We start from the raw sequence: 17,024 nt of genomic DNA on the forward strand, positions 1-17,024 counted from the left end.
TATCATACTTTTAAATACATTTTTCCTTTAGATTCCTATGGGGGGAACTTAATAGCATTAATATCCAGCTGGATATTATTTATTTAACTTGCTTGTTGGTGCAGAGACAAAATAATTTTGGCTCTGAAAATTGTGGGTGTTTTTTAAATGTGGCTTTTGTCATGTTTCTTGATCCTGTTGTCTGACACAGCTTTCATCTTAATATTTTCTCTGTTGCTTAATTAAAGGAGAAAACGGGGAGAAAAGTTCCCCTTCAGTATCCAAGTATGAACAAAATCTGTTTAAAAGAAATGCTCCTCACTAGACAGACAGGCAATGTAAATCTGGTTCTAAAACCATGTAACAAGCAATGACATTGAAGAAGAAATCCATCTAAATGCAACACTTTGTGAAATACTAAAAAAAAAAAAAAAAACCAGCAACAACCATCTTTTCAACATTATTTCAAACACTTATCAAGGATATTATTTACTTATTCTACACACTTAACAATTTCGCTATTTTCTAATATAATACTCTTATTTTCTTTTTCCTAATCAGAGTGAACGCTTATTGTGGAATTATTTAAGATCGTATGCAATGACAATTTTAGTAACCTGGTTTCACTGGATTTTATTGTATGTCTTTTTCATATCTGGTCCATTAATATGGAAATTGTTCTCAGACATATGTTGTTTAACAGCAGATGCTGGATTTACAGTTGTAGATCACATTTATGTTATTTTGTTCTCATTTCCATGAGGTTTCCTGCCATATACTTTTTTTCCAGAAAAAAAATTATGAACATCTGCTGACTTATCCAGAGAACCGGATCTTTAATATCTAAATTCACCCCTTGGGGGGGTTGTTTTGTTTTGTTTTTCACATACAAACTAGGCTTTTAAGTTGTATTATTTAGTTTGTTTTAACTTGGATTATTTTTAACTAGAAGCAAAGTCACATATACAGTGTGCAAATTTTTTCTGGTACACTTGCCCCTCCCAACCACTAGAATCCAGACTTTCATCTTTGGCACACTTGACAACCACAGTGGTTCAGATAGGATCCTGAGAATCCATCACCCTTTCATGAGACCACCATATCCCCCCACGTCCTCCTATCTCCTTTTCGATAGGGCCATGAATATTGTTCTCATTCTCTGTCTGAAGGGGATGAGGCAAGTGGCCTCCTCTGAGGTTAAATGCCATTTGTTGTTCTACAGAGCATCCAGAAGGAATGTTTATGCAGCCACCAGCTGCAAAGAGTTTCTCTTGAACCCTTCAGGGTTTTTTTAATACTTCTCTGCTGATTGGGAAGCTTTATTTTCTACATAATCTGAGCTCTTCTCTTTCATGAACACCATGGGGAAGGAGGGGGGGTTAGGAAATAAAATCCTAATTCTGCGAACCGTTATACACATAAGTGGGCCCATTGAATTCAATGTTTGTAGGATCTGGACCTAACTTTGTATGTATGCATTAATTCAAAGCTTTTCTGGTCATCAGTGAGAGATAAATGATAGTTCAGTTAGGAGGTCACATTGGTAATTTCTACATTTGCTATTTAGTATTAATAACATCACTTACATAGTACTCATTCACAGTAAACTCATTTTAAAAGCACTGTGAATACCTCTGTGCCTAAATGCCATGGTGATTGATGCATTACAGAATTCTTTAGATAAACAGAACACAGTAACAGTATAAGGTTAAGAAACTGTCTCCGAAAATTCACAATCCTGTGATTCCTTACTTCTTAAAGCAGAATTCATCGCATATCTAATGTGACCAAGTTCAAATAAATAGAAAGTATGGATTTAGCTGCCTTATTCTTTTACTCCACAATACTTATTTATTGGGAAAGGCCATAGTTGAATTAAGTCATCATTTGAAAAAAATTACCCATTGGCTTGGTCCTACAAAGTGTTAAAGCACTCAGGCCGGATCCCAGTAAAGTATTTAAACACATTTTTAAGTTTAAGCACAGGAGCAGTGCCATATTAATTAATAGGCTTGTTCATGTGTTTAAAGTTAAGAATAAATTAATAAGAATAAGCCCTAAAACCTCAATCTTGTAATGAAACCAGCTAGCACAGACTGCATTGCCCATGCATAAGCCCATTAACGTCATTGGGATGAAGATGTCTACACTAGCAGATCCAGTTGCAGGATTGATGTTATAAAGGCAAATCAGAGAACAGATGATGTGGGAGACAAGATAAAATGTATAAACTAAGCAAACATGATAAAAATAGGCACATGACTAGTTACACAGCCATGCTGGTACAAAAACAACAAGGAGTCCGGTGGCACCTTAAGATGCATCTGAAGAAGTGAGGTTTTTTAGCCACGAAAGCTTATGCCCAAATAAATCTGTTAGTTTTTAAGGTGCCTCCAGACTCCTTGTTGTTTTTGTGGATACAGACTAACACGGCTACCCCCTGATGCTGGTAGTCTCTTTCTATTTAACTCTGCCTGCTCCATTGCTTACAAATATTTTTAATCCCAGTATTTTTTATTTATATCCTTTTTCTGTTTTTAAATTTGCATTTCACCCTGCCCATAAGACAGGAGTGTGAGTGTGTGTGTGTATGTGTGTGCACGCATGCATACATACATTTATGTAAAAAAATTTGCTATGGGTATAAATTCTTCATTCCCTTATTTTAAATATATCTCCCTTTATTTAAACCTTGGAAATCCATATTTTTGGCTGCAGCATCACCCCTTTCCCACTTCATAACCCCTGGTTCCAGCCCCATGCCCATCATCCTAATTTCTCTCCTAAAATTGGGGATAAGCATCATGTAGTGTGGGGAGGGGAAATGTTGATATCCCAGGCCACTGGGATGTGTGAAGGTCAGTGGTTGTTCCCCATGGAGGGGTTGGGGAAGAAGGGCTGTCAAGCCATGCCCCTCCCCAACTCTGGATCCGGGTAGAGACATTTTGAAGTTCCCTTTTGGGAGGAGGGAAGTTCCTGGTGCTCATATGGCTCCGTAGAGTGAGGAACTGGGTTTGGTTGTCCACTGCTGCCTCCTGTGTAATACCATAGAGCTCACATGCCTACTAGCCCTGACCTGTGAGGAAAAAGTGGGGAACAGATGAACTTCTCTGTGCTTGGAGGACTGCACCCATGTGGAAGCAGCAAGGATGCAACAGGCTGGGAGCAGCTGGAGGGATATAAACTTGCCACTAGCCATGGAGTTTCCATGCAAAAAGATAACACAGAACTGAGCCATATTACCTTTTCTCTGCCCACTCTTCCTACCCAAGGATGGTTCCTCAAGCAGCTGTAGCCAGAAGATGCCCTTGTATCTGAGTTCCAATAGAAGCAAATTGCCAGAGACCAAAGGACTGCCATTGTCCCCAAAGCTAGTGCAGGGTCCTTTCCTCCTGTGGATTGGAACCTCTAGCTCATTATGCGGGGAGAACCGATGCCTCCTGGAGGGATTTGGGGGAAATGTCAAGAGAATTTTCCAAAGAAGGATGTGATGAAGGCTATGATTATTTTCATTGATAGCTTTGCATGAAACACTGCAGCTGCTTAAACATGAATTGAAAATAGGTGTAAGAAAGGTGAAGAATCCGGGTGGGATGCAAGCAACGTATGAATCAAGAAACTCATAAATAAATACAGAGCCAAACTCTTAATAGATGTTTTCCATATCATAACAATTGCCACGGTGTTTACTCACAGGCACAAAATACTTAGATGCTCTCCTTAATCTTTAATTATTATTGCCCTCTGAGCTTGACCTCTCTTGAAGTGTTTTATAAACAATTTAAAGAATAAATGAAGTATTAGAAACAGTTATTATAGGGGAAGCAAAGTTATTTGCTTTCCTTGGGTGAAAAGATATCATTTATAAAGGCCTGATTACACTCATCTGTTTTCTGGGTAGCCCGTAAGTTTACTTTACCACGGCAAGAGAGAATAACAGAGAAATTGTGTCATGGGAGCCAAGTAAGATATTGTAGCGGTAGGAAATCCAATTGCCTTGTTTTACAGCCATTTGTCTTGTCCACAGTCTCTGTCGAATGACAGTTTGGATCAAAAGCCTTTAAAAGGTTTTCCTGCTTCACAGTAATGAGAACAACAGAGACTTTTATATTGTAGGAGGTTCTTACTGGGCCTTTCCTGCTTTAACATGGCTACCTGCCAGTGCATTTTTTATTAAAAGCTGCTTCGCGTAATAAATTATATGAAGTGGCTCTGCCTGGCTGCCTGACTGTCACTAAGGTTATGAGTCAAAAAAGGGGGCTGTTAGAGAAGGTCCTATTCAAAGAAGCTTAACTAAGAAAGCTGTCAAAAAGAACAATAACAGCCAGCTTTGTATTTCAAACCTATTCTTGTAAGGATGCACGTTTATACCGAAAATCAAATACTGTGGAATGTGGGATTTCTATATTTTTTTACTTAATAATTTTAACAAATGGGCCAGTCTCTCCTTTTGTTTACACTGGTATAAACCAGGAGTGACTCCATTGTAATTGATGGGATACACAGGTGTAAAACCCACAAGATCAGAATCAGGGCTATTGTTTCTAGTAAAGAGAAGTGATTTCCAGGAGGGAAAGACCTAAGCATTTTAGAAGTCCCCATGTGATGCTGAGGGCCTTGCAATATTCTCACCTGCACTTTGTGCTTCTGGCAGGCAGAGAGGAAATAAGACTAAATGGGGCCAGGAATCATCAAAACAGGGCCTGTTGGCTCCAAAGCAGCTGGGGTTGTGGGGGAGATGTCTGCTTCTCCTCTCTCATGTGGCTTTTTCTGTCTTCCTTCCTAACTCCCAGCCAGGCAGACAGAGTGGAGCAACAGGGAAGGGGAAAGAATGGCAGCAGCTGCCTGTTAAGAGCAGCAGCACTCTCAGTGATCTTTAGTGATTGGAACAGAACATAGTCACACCAAACACTCACCAACCACAGCTCTGAAGCTCCTGTGGCAGCATGTCCCACTGTAGCGTGTTTGACTGTTCCCCAGAACAGAGATAAGGGAGAGACACAGCCATTTTCATAATCCGTGCTTGACTGCTGTACCTTCACTTCCTACTGCTGCTGGTTGAAATAAGTGAAGGTGAGGGTGGGAATGTAACGGCATATCATTACTTTTAGGAAGATGGATACTATCATTTGCTTTTCCAGTTCTAACCCAGTTCTTAAATAGTCCTACATTTTTACATTCACCTGTTTGGAATGTACAGTGCCCTCGGTATGTAAACGTGCTGTGCAGTACCCCTGAAAGTGTTAAGAACAAAATATGGGACAAAGTGTGGGTCACAAACTCAAAACAGAGGGACACAAGGAAAATGATACTGTAGGGACTTTAAAATGATCTTTCCTGAATCAGAATTTTTGGGAGCAGATTCTCCGACCATTTTATTTAGAATTGGAGGTGCCTGTGAAGAGAGGTAGATTTCACTCTGGCACGAGGGAGGTCCCTTGTCATGAGATGATATATAAGGGTTCTGCATGTAAGTTTCAAGCTCTCATGCTTCCATACTGTGCAACATTTCAGAGCTTGGAGAAAAACAAAGTGTAGCTGTTTTACAATAACAACTGTGGATTTTCTCTGGTTATCTCCATTCAGTGGGATGGCTATTAAGTCCTTTTTGTTTATTCTTTGATAAACCCTGGGTCTTCTCTGGACTTGTCTGTCCTTTAACTCCAAATCAGGTGCAACTGTGAATAATATCGGAAAGAAAATGTATTAAATGGTGGGCAGAGTGAACTTTTTTTAAAGACTCACTGATGAATAATTGCCAAAAGGTGGTAGCTACAGTATCCCCAACAAATGCACATTATGAATGGTCCTCTTTTAAGCCTAAAATTCCTTTAAACTTGCCTGTTGGGTTTTGAGTACCTGCAGTTAACTAGTGTTGCTTTTGGCAGGGCTTGGTGAGCAAACGAGGCATAATCTCTCTGATCTCAGTAGTCTGGTCAGTCAGCCATGACATTCTCAGTGTCTTTTCTTTCTACACCCTGTCTGAACAGAGCCATAGCCCAGGCAGCTCTCAGTGGGGTTGCCAAAGATTACCACGTGCAGTGGAGCAGCAGATGGCAGGAGAGTGGAAAATATTCAGCTTCCAAGGGTTGGGTTCATGTGGGGTTCAGGGTTAAATTTGAATGATTTTTCTCCCCCTCCAAACTGCCCATTGAGACCATTTGACTCTTTACTGCATCTTGGAAGCCCTGTAAAATGCAGGAGTCTGGTTTAGGGAGTGGAGTGGGTTCTAGATTAGAACTGGAATAAGAAGTTTATATGCTCAGTGAGCACAAAAATTGTTGTTGCTTTCTCTTTAATCCTAATTCGGCAGTGTCTATAAGAGAATGTAAATGTAAAATACACAAAAAGAACATTTAAGGGGGCAAAGTCAAGCACTCAAAAGTTAGGAAATTAAGGTTGCCTGAGCAACCTGAGTTCAGCCCACTTGTGTGTATGTTTTATGATATCATCTTTAGTTACACAATAATATACTATTTTTCGACAGGACCCCTCCCTCATTTAGTGCACGGGATGGTGCTCACTTAGTAAGCAGCTATTCAGTATTTTTTTTTATCCTTATTGTGTGGTCCCAGGCCTTATTTACTGCACAGTATTCAAACCCTGCTCTGAAAACAGGATTATTAATTTCTTCATGGACTTTTTCCCATGCTGTTCATCACTGTAGTATCTGAGTACATCACAGATGTTAATGAATTTATTTTCATAACACCTCCGTAAGATGACAGGGTACTGTATTATCTCCATTTTACAGATGGGGAACTGAGGCCCAGAGAATAAATTCAAAAGTGTACACTAATTTTGGATGCCCAATTTAAGACACCTGGGGACCTGATTTTTCAGAGTACTAAGCATTATATAGCACTTTATATGCTCAAAGCACAGCTCTCATTGACTTCAGTTGGAGCTGTGAGTGCTCAGCCCTTCTGCAGATCAGATCCCAGGGTCTGAAGTCCAGCACCCAGAAAAAGAGGAACACACAAATAGTGAAAATTTTGTTTAAGTGACTTACCCAGCATCACATAGGAACTCTGTGGCAGAGGCAAAGATAAATGCTGCTCTGGAGACCTGGGTTCTAACTATTTTAACCAAATTCTCCTTTCTCTTCCTGCAATCCCCTGCCTCCTTCACTATGCACCTTCCAGCTTCTTAAAGAAATAAATCAAGGGTCCTGCAGACAATAGCTTCCTTCACTACACGACCCTGATTCATCTACAAAGCAGGTCCGTCCTGTGCACTGATGAGACATGGGTCCTGTGGGAAAAAATAGTTTGCAATTAAAGACTGAACCTGCTCTGGGGATTTATCGTAAAACTATATCATAATACATATAAACAAAGGGGCTGGATTAAGGTTAATTCCGGCATTTCCTAATTATTGCATGCTTGACTTCGCAGGCTTAATAATGTTGTTAATATAATATATATATATATATATACACACACACACATATAATATTTTAATTAAAAAATTATTTAAGGATCTGACTTACTAGGACAAAGCCAAATTATGCATTTCCTGGCTAACTTTCTGTCCTTAATTCACACCATTGTGCTTAAGTTTTGTAGTGGGTGATCTTGACTACCTCTTCTGTCCTTATAGGATATGTAGTCTGACTTAAATGGGAAACATCAAAAAAACAGGATAATGTTGTAGTTCAGGAGTCCACAAGGAAAGAAGCATTCTGAATAATATTGACTATACAACAGTAGTGAGGCACAGCAGTTTGAATTATGGACCAAATGGAAATTTCCCTCAGATGCTTTTCCTTTGGCATTTAATCAAATTCTTTTTATTTTTGTGCAACTGATTTGTATTCTTTCTCTCTCTTTCTTATTCAAAGTTATAATGTCAATGGAACTTTTTTTATATCAGTTGTGTAACTCATTCACTTTGGACTTTATGGGCCAGATTCTCTGCTGATATAAATTGGTACAGCTACATTGACATCAGTGGTTCTAATTTATGTCTGCAGAGAACTGGGTCCTGTACATTTATCAAGTCTCATTTAAAGGGACATTCATGCACAAGCTCATATACAATAAGTGCAGCAAGACATGTTTCCGGTTACATCGTAGTAGTTCAACAGGTCATTTGAACCTGATACAATTTCAGAGGAAATTTTACAGTACTGTAGAAACTCCCACTGAAAAAAAAGTACTTTTCAATAAAATGCTGCAATTTTAATCTGTGTTAAAACATTCTTCTAAGTCAGTGGTTTTCAACCTTTTTTCACTTGTGCACCCCTAAAAAATTTTCGAGTGGATGTGCGGAGCCCTTTGGAAATCTTAGACATAGTCTGCAGCCCCCAAAGGTCCACAGACCACTGGTTGAAAATCGCTGTTCTAAGGAACAAGGATAGGTTACGCACAGTGTTTGTGGATTTTCTGCTTTAAAATGAAGATAATAGCTATAGTTACCAACTGATACTGAGAATTAAGGTTCTAAATGGTTAAACCATTTTTAGCTAGATCCTGACAAAAACACTGGAAACCAGCACATACATTTTTAACTGCTCTGTCACTGAAAAATCTGTTTCATTAAGTTTGATTTTGAGGACAACTTGTATACAGAATGTGATAGTTCTAAACAATTTAAAACACATGCACTAAATTTTTGGAACTAACAATGTTGCTTTGCACATATCTTTTAGTCCAGTAACTTAAATGATTATTAATTGACAGCGTATGGGCCAGGTGGGAATGGAGTTGCAGGGTATCTCACCCAATGCGGTTTCAATGTCCTTCACAAGGGACAGTCATGGTGCATTGCATTTGAAGAAGCTCAGGGATTTCTCCCACACATTGCTCTGTTAAGAAGGAGGTGGGGTCATGCTTCTACTCCACACCAGTCCACAGAACCAAAAGGGCAGTCCAGCCTACTTGTTCAGCCTGGAGGCCGGGACCTCAGAAGGGACAATCTGTACTTGTGCAGCTAATGGCAGCTTCATACCACCCTCAGTGCAGGGCAGTGCTTAAATGACAGCCCTTTGGATGGGAGAGTGCACGCGGGTGTGGTTCTTCCTCAGAATCTCAGAAGGGCTAGTATGCTGTTCTTCTGCACTGGTCCTGGATCCTCCACGATCCCTCTCCTACCTTGTGACAGTGCCATTCTTATGAAGCCATCCTGTCATGGCCTCTCTTGACTGCAGCTTCTCCAAGAACCCCATAAATAGAGGGTGGTCCATGAAAACTGCAATGCAGGTTCCAAACTATAATACTGAGCTTTAAGGCTTCCCAGGCATGTTGTGAGTTCAGGGACACCTCTACCAAGGAACTCTACAGAGCCAATAGCACTATTAGATCCCAACAAAAAAAAGGTCCAAATAACAAAGCTCAGGAAAGCAAGTGGGTGACTTTAATCAAACCTGCCTATGATCAGGGCCACCCAGAGGATTCAGGGGGCCTGGCCCAAAGCAATTTTGGGGGCCCCTTCCATAAAAAAAGTTGCAATATTATAGAATACTATATTCTTGTGGGGGCCCCTGCGGGGCCCAGGGCAAATTGCCCCACTTGCCCCCCCCTCTGGGTGGCCCTGCCTATGATCTCCTAAAAAGTCTGTATCAGAGTAAAGGGGTGGGCAAAGTTGCAAGCAGATTATCCTGCTCAAACCAGTTCATTCATCTCTCATTTCTTTTTTTATAAGGAAGTCTTAAATCGGCGATATACGTATCAGTGTGATTGTTTTTAAAGCTAATTTTCTACCACTATTTCCTATGATTAGTGAATTAAAACCTTCCTTTTCCCCCTGATATGTTTTAAGTAAGTTATCCAAGTAAGGCGATCCAAGTACTGATGGTTGTCATTGAATTGCATAGGCAGAGAGGTATGGGAAATTCGTACAAAATCTGATTGCACTGTGTTGATACAGGCTAGTGTCATTACACTAAATCCTGATCCCACAGAAATTGATGTCAAACCTTCTTTCCCTTTATTTTTTTTTTAGTAGGTTACATTTAACACCATACTGTACTGTATTTGCGGGGGGAGGGGAAGGAGTTGTTTGTTTTTTTGTTCTTTGCTGCTGCTTGATTGTGTACTTCCAGTTCCAAATGAGGTGTGCGGTTGACTAGTCAGTTCGTAACATTGGTATTTGTAATTTTGAGGTTCTGACTGTAGTTCTGAACTTTTGTTGCCTGAAGGGCCGGATTCAGCAAAGCATGTGCTTAACTTTAGTAGTTTAAATGTGCTTAAGCAATGTATGAGACTACTCATCATATGCTTACAGTTAAGCATGAGAGTGTTTTGTTGGGTCATGGCCTAACTTAGCTGTTTGCTTCAACATCAATAATATAATTTTAAAGAAAAATTAGGGTTTAAAAAAGTGTTTGATCAAATCACCTATAGAACATGAAATGAAGTTTGTTTTAAAAAATCAGTAGTTTGGTGGAAAAGGGTGAGCCTGCAGTAAGAGAAACACTGCTCTGATTATCTAAGTCAGGGGTCAGCAACCTTTCAGAAGTGGTGTGCCGAGTCTCCATTTATTCACTCTAATTTAAGGTTTCGCGTGCCAGTAATACATTTTAACATTTTAAGAAGGTCTCTTTCTATACGTCTATAATATATAACTAAACTATTGTTGTATGTAAAGTAAATAAGGTTTTTAAAATGTTTAAGAAACTTCATTTAAAATTAAATTAAAATGCAGAGCCCCCCGGACCGGTGGCCAGGACCCGGGCAGTGAGTGCCACTGAAAATCATCTCGCGTGCTGCCTTTGGCACGCGTGCCATAGGTTGCCTACCCCTGATCTAAGTGCTGTTAACAGCATACAATAAACTTGGAACAGAAGTAACACTTTTACATTTTAATGATGAAAACAATGTTCAATTTTTTTCCTCTAAAAGAATTCTTTTATGTCTGCCATGTCCCTGTCCAGGACATATTTCCCAAGAGAAAAAAATATTTTAATTAGTGAAGAAAAATTATATAGAGAACATATACTGAAATAATATTTTTGTTGCCAGTGATGATTATTGGTGTATTTCTGTGTCCTTTTAATAGATCTGTATTCTAGGATTTAACTTTTGTGCCCACCACAGAATACTGTAAATCCTACCTTTGGAAAATATAATAGTTTTGTATTTATTACAAACAGTCCTTCACATTGTTCGCTGATTAGATGCAACTTTTCACAGTGATTTACACAGTGCTGCTATTCTGTATGGATAGAAAATATTCTGTCATTGTTTTACTTGGAGTTAAATCCTTTGGTCATTTTGAATGCAAAACAGGCTTTAAATACAGCTTAACTCTTAGAACACTGAGACAAATATCCATGTCCGTTGTGAGCTGAGGGAGGGCCACAACTGGATTGTGAACTGGGGGATGGAGGGAGATAAATGGGAGGAACTTTTTTTCCTTAAAATTTCTCACAGTGCTACCATAAAAGCAGCTCCACTGTTGAAGATAATGGCAGAAGTATTAGTGCAGAAAAGATTGTCGCCAATGGCATTTTAGCTGCTCCATCATCTACATATCTCAGCGCCAATCTGGATGATGGAGTGGTTAAAATCCCACCAGCCACCTTGTGCTCAGTCTATACTTATACTCCTACTGTTTCTCTTACCAGTGAGGCAGCTCTGGTAATAGCAATGGTGAGAAATTTAGGGGGGGAAAGGCTACTGCAGATATAACCTTAGAGAGTCCTGAAGACCTCTTAAGGAAGAAAGAAGCTAACGATTTCTGTGCCACAGCCCTTATTTTATTTTTAGCTATATAAAGATATCTATAGAGCTACATGTAAATCTATAGATAGAATCACTCCTAAGCAGCAAGACATAATGTCTGCCAAGTTTCAGGCCAAAGCAAATTTATATAGCCAAATTATAAACCCTAGAAATAGGGCTTTATAGTGGAATTGCTGCCATAACGTTAACTACTGTGTATGGCTGTAGTGGGCGTCAGTTTAAGTTCTAGTTTTGATGTGCAGTTAATGGCCTGAGATCAATCATGAAGTATAATAGGATATTTTAAGATATTACATTTGAAGAGAATTGATATTTAAACATTATCTATGAACCACATCATTTTAATGCCTCTGAAACATCATTCAGTCCTTGGTACAGAATCGCATGAAAAAATTCCTGATCACATTTCTCAAAATGAACAGCAGCTTAGGTTTCATTAACTGCTTTTTATGTGATATTTAGAGTAAGAGAACTGAAATGTTTCTGCTGAACGTTTAGCAGAATAGTCCTGTAAAATAGCATTTCCGATTTTTTATCTTGATCCTCTCTAATCCTTCATTTCTGCCTTTGGGGGTATATTCTGTTTGTGTTTAGAAGAAATTTTTGAACATAATTTCTGTAGCAAGAAAAGTAGTAAATACTTTTTGTCTTGTTGCACCTAACCACTAATGATTGATTGTATTGGTTGCCAGTGATACCTCTCCCATTTCCCAGGTAGTATTGATTGTACTTGAATACTATGTTAACTTGATTACTCAAAACAATTTTTCCCCAAAACATTTGTTTTTTATGTTCCCTCAGGAGATAATAATTCCAAAACTGAAGCTGTCATTCTTTAGCCGCCTAGTTCAACACAGTAAAGCTTGCTGCAATACAGATGATGATTATTACTCTCACTGCTGATACAGAGAATGGGAATGTGGTGCTGAAAGCTGCTAGTTTTACTCCCTTGCAGTTTGAAACCTAAGACTGGATTCTTTAACTCTGTTCTTGGAAAAAGACTTTAGTGCTGAAAGTGCCTCTTGTGTTCATGGAGGAAGTATAACCTCCTTTCAATGCAAAATGATAAACCTTAGAGTAGTGCTTAATAGTTTTGGCTAGTAGTTAAAATAAATTCCACTTTTACAAATAATAAGAATACATGTGAAGATCTCAAAGCACTTTACTAACATTAAATAAGATGCAGAATACTCTGGGTGAAATCCTGGCCCCATCCATGTTGGTGGGAGTTTTGCCACCGACATTAGTGAAGTGAAATTTGTTAGTCTCTAAGGTGCCACAAGTACTCCTCATTCTTTTTATTAGTGAAGTGCATCACCCATACTCATTTTGCAGATAACAAGCCAATGCACAGAGGAGTTACAGTACATAGCTTTTTCAAGACTGCAGTAATATTCCAAACTTATCAGAGGGGATTAGCTAAGGACCTGTTCCTGCAATGAGCTACATATAGGTGTTTGTCTGCATGAGCTCATAACAGTATTGGGCCTAAGAGCAGAATTAGACCCAAAGTGTCCTAATCAGGATTCCTTGCTTTATTTTCTAGACCACAGTCTCTTCCATTATCCCACATTGCCATCAAAAGGAAGGAAGTTTCATTATTTGTAATTCTAGCCCATGTGCTTAGATTTAGTTTCTGAATTTTTTAATTTCAGCTAATGTGTAACATTTCGATTTAGTAACAAATTTTAATTATAATGAATTGTTCTGTTGATTATTACTGATTGTATCATTCTGATGCACCCAGAACAGCAATTCTGAAGCTCAAGGAAATTGAAGCAAGACCCCATGTAGGTGGTCATCAAAACATGTAATAACCATGAACCAGTTAGTCAGCAACAGTGTGAACAAAACATAACAGTCCATATGGCAGGCGCTGAGTAACTGCACACACCCAGCGTTATGTGTGTACACACACACACGCCCACACACAGAAACTGGAAAACTGAGTTCAGGGAGCATGAAACGAGCATGAACAGGAAGTAATAAGCAAGAAGGCAGCACACACACATCAGTCATCACATTGACTTTTCAAATATATGTATTAAAAAATATCACTTCAGGACTAGATTTTTCCAAAGTGCATTTGCACTTGGGTGCATTGCCCAAACCTTCCGATGTGCATGCATGCCCACACTCGTTTGCATATGCACGTAAGCATGTTTGTGTTCACACATCAGAGTTTGCACACAAACAGGTTGGGGGCACACATTTTGCTTGCACATTCTTTTGAAAATCTGACTCTGTGTCAAACTGTGCAGTGGTCTACTACATATATAGTCGCTTTTCCAGAGAATATAAAAACTGTAATCACAGAAGATTCCCTAAAATTTTAAAATAACCAGTAAACCAGAATGTCATTTACTCTTTAACATTTGACAAACAAAAGCAAAATATCTCTGAATCCTTTGGATAAATCTGATCTGAGGGACTTTAATTTTTCAATTCTTATGATGCTCATGGTACAAAAGAAATAATTCCATTTTTTACTTTGTGGGACGGTCAAACAGCACACAAGCAGTATCTATGGTTTTCTTATTTTGTGTGACAGAAGGTTTTGGTTTGGAATATGCAATATATATCATGCAGTAAGTCCAAAGAAAGACCATTTCTAAGACAAACTATAGAAAATGTACAGGTAGATCTCATAAGAGCTGTTTTGTATCATGAATATGTCTAGTTGTAGACACACTGATTTCCTTCCAGTCGTTTAGTTATGACAATCCTTTATTCAAACTGAAACAACAAACCAATAATCATTTTAGAAAGAGAAATGATTATGCTCCATAGTATTAATGTAGTGTATTAGGGTACTAATATCATTGCGCTTGTTTAGCCTGACTCTGAGTCCCCAGTACTGGTTCTGTTAACTTTCTTTTTTGGAGCAAACAGTTGATCAGTGTTTTTTTATTAGTATAGAAGTCATAGTCTTAGTATTATAGTTCTTTAGATACTATGTTGTGATGCAAAGATATGAAAAGCCAAATGTAATTTGAAACAACTCTACAAGGAGAAGGCACAGGCATGTGAATTTTGCAATCAAATATGTAGAACCAAGCTATTTGTGGTATGGTATAGCTGTGTGCAATTCCCAAATGGTAGAGTTTATTATCACTGTGTCAATGTCTTACTCAAATGTGGAGATAGAGAATCCCAAATTAGTTAATGAATTTATTCTTCTTTTCTAGTTAACCAGTAAAACCTTTTGAAGGAAGTTTAAATTTCGGATGGTCTCACCAGCAGCTTTACTAAGAGACATTTTTTTTTTTTTTAAAGATGAGGATGGTCTTAGATGCCTGTCTTCCATTCTTTATGTAACCTTTTGCATTTTGTGTTTAGAAACTGACATTCCAATTGATTTTCATTGGCCTTCTGCCTGGGTTGAATATTGAGGCAGCAAATTAGGAATGCTTCAGAAGTCCCACAAACAAAGACGTTTGCTGTGAAAGTGGAGATAATGTGACACTTATATTTCGAGCTTCTTAGCTTACTCAAATGATAAATGATGGCATGGTTTAGGTAGTGTGTGGGGGGGGGAAGGGGAGGCGGTTACAGACTGAAAGAAGTTGCTGTGAGCTGAGCTTTGGGATTCTACTAGGAGACAGTTATCCATCATGTGACTATGCTGATAATATCTTTTATCTCTGTTTCAGGGGCTAACTTTGTGACTCGAAAAATTAGCCGATCAGTAGCTAAGATTCACCTCGGACAGATGGAATATTTCAGTTTGGGCAATCTGGATGCTAAAAGAGATTGGGGCCATGCCAAAGACTACGTTGAGGTAGGTTATTGGCCGTGTGCCCTTTTTGAAACAATGCCATTGATCTATTTAATGCAATAACTTCAGTGAAAATGCATGACCTACAGAGGGGTATCTCATGAATTTTTACCCACAGAGGCCTGTTAACTTAGTGTTGCTCTCAGTTTCAGACTAGGGAGTTCAGTAACATAGTGGGCTACCCCAGCCATGACCTGAACAGAAAAATAAATCTTTAGGTTTACATTCCTTTACTAAATTCCTCTGGGAGGGGTCTATAAACTGGAACTATTTTAAAGAGTTTTTCTCCGATTGTTTCTGCGAGCTTTTATGTCCAACATTAAGATCATAGCAAGATGCAGTGAAACTTGACTTTAAAGACCTCACTGCAGGCTGGCGGCCTTTTACTGTGACGGGGCAAAAACCCCATTAATGCTGACAATCAAAGGTCTGGTTGGTTCTGCTTTAGAATGAAGCTTCACATTAATATTATGATGTCAAGTACTGTGTCACGTATGTGTCTATAGCTATTTACTTTATTTCAGATGTTTTCGTTAGTCAAAATTGTTTAATTCTATTCTATGCATATACTTTTGTTTAAAAAAAAATCTGCATTGTATTAAAAGAGACATGAATGACTACATCAGAAATATTGTTGTTTTCTCAGGAGAACATTGTCCCCATTTTGCCTCTCAAAGATTTCCTGTGGTCATTGGGCTATTTCTGGCTTTTAATAATTTCTCTCTGGGAAACCAGATCTGGCTTCCATATTCGTTGGTGTGATTCAAAAAGAAGATTGTTGTTTGTGTTTCTTAAATTACAAAGTTAATACCAAAATAGCACCCTTAATTCTTTGTTTTTTTTATTAATTTTTGAGCTTTTTGACCTTGACTTAAGCAATTAAAAGAAGCCACCAGTAAGACTAAAATAGATTACCAATTTAAATATTGTCTTGTGAGGAAATCATGGTACCTTACCAACCCTCTTGATGATGACGATAAAAATGGGGAAAAACATTATATATGCATCCAAGCCATTACCTCAGGTGAGTGGAGAAATAGAATTTGGCCAACTGGACTGTAAAGTTGGGCCCCAGTTCTGCAATGCATATGCCTGCTAGGAGTCCTTGATGTTGGTATGATATTTCCTGGGAGTAAGGGTCCATCTGCTTGGATGTCATTTTCTGTATGGGGCCTTAGCATGGTAAATTAACCCGGGAAATCTTCCTGATATATTTTCCAGATATAATTTAAAATAATTTTTATACACAACATTTTATAGCAGATAGAAAATTATTAACAAAATCTATGGGACAAAGCATCTCAGCTCTGTTATTTATAAGTAAAACATAACTATCCACAATTAACAAGCTTTTCATTTTTTAAAATAAAAATGGCATAAAACAGAAATTAGCATCAGAACATTAAAATAGTTATTAGAGTAAAATATCCAAAGAAAAATATATGAATTGAGTTTCAATATGACTATTCAGGACTGAATTCCACTCTCTTCTATACTCGGATAAATCCAGAGGAATTCTATTGTACTCAGTAGGCCAAATCCTGGTCCTGCCGAAATCAATAGCAAGACTCTTTGTGTTT

General features: G+C 38.4%; 1 protein-coding gene across 1 annotated transcript in view; it reads left to right on the forward strand.

Moving 5' to 3' along the window:
- GMDS (GDP-mannose 4,6-dehydratase) overlaps positions 1-17,024 on the forward strand; it is a 558,168-nt gene that overhangs the window by 258,308 nt on the left and 282,836 nt on the right. The window contains exon 7 of the mRNA XM_024204061.3: positions 15,320-15,447. Coding sequence (XP_024059829.1) covers positions 15,320-15,447 — 128 coding nt within the window. The remainder of the gene's footprint in view (positions 1-15,319; positions 15,448-17,024) is intronic.

Source organism: Terrapene carolina, unplaced genomic scaffold (assembly GCF_002925995.2).
Source record: "Terrapene carolina triunguis isolate 2854851 unplaced genomic scaffold, T_m_triunguis-2.0 Scaffold53, whole genome shotgun sequence".
NCBI lineage: Eukaryota > Metazoa > Chordata > Testudines > Emydidae > Terrapene > Terrapene triunguis.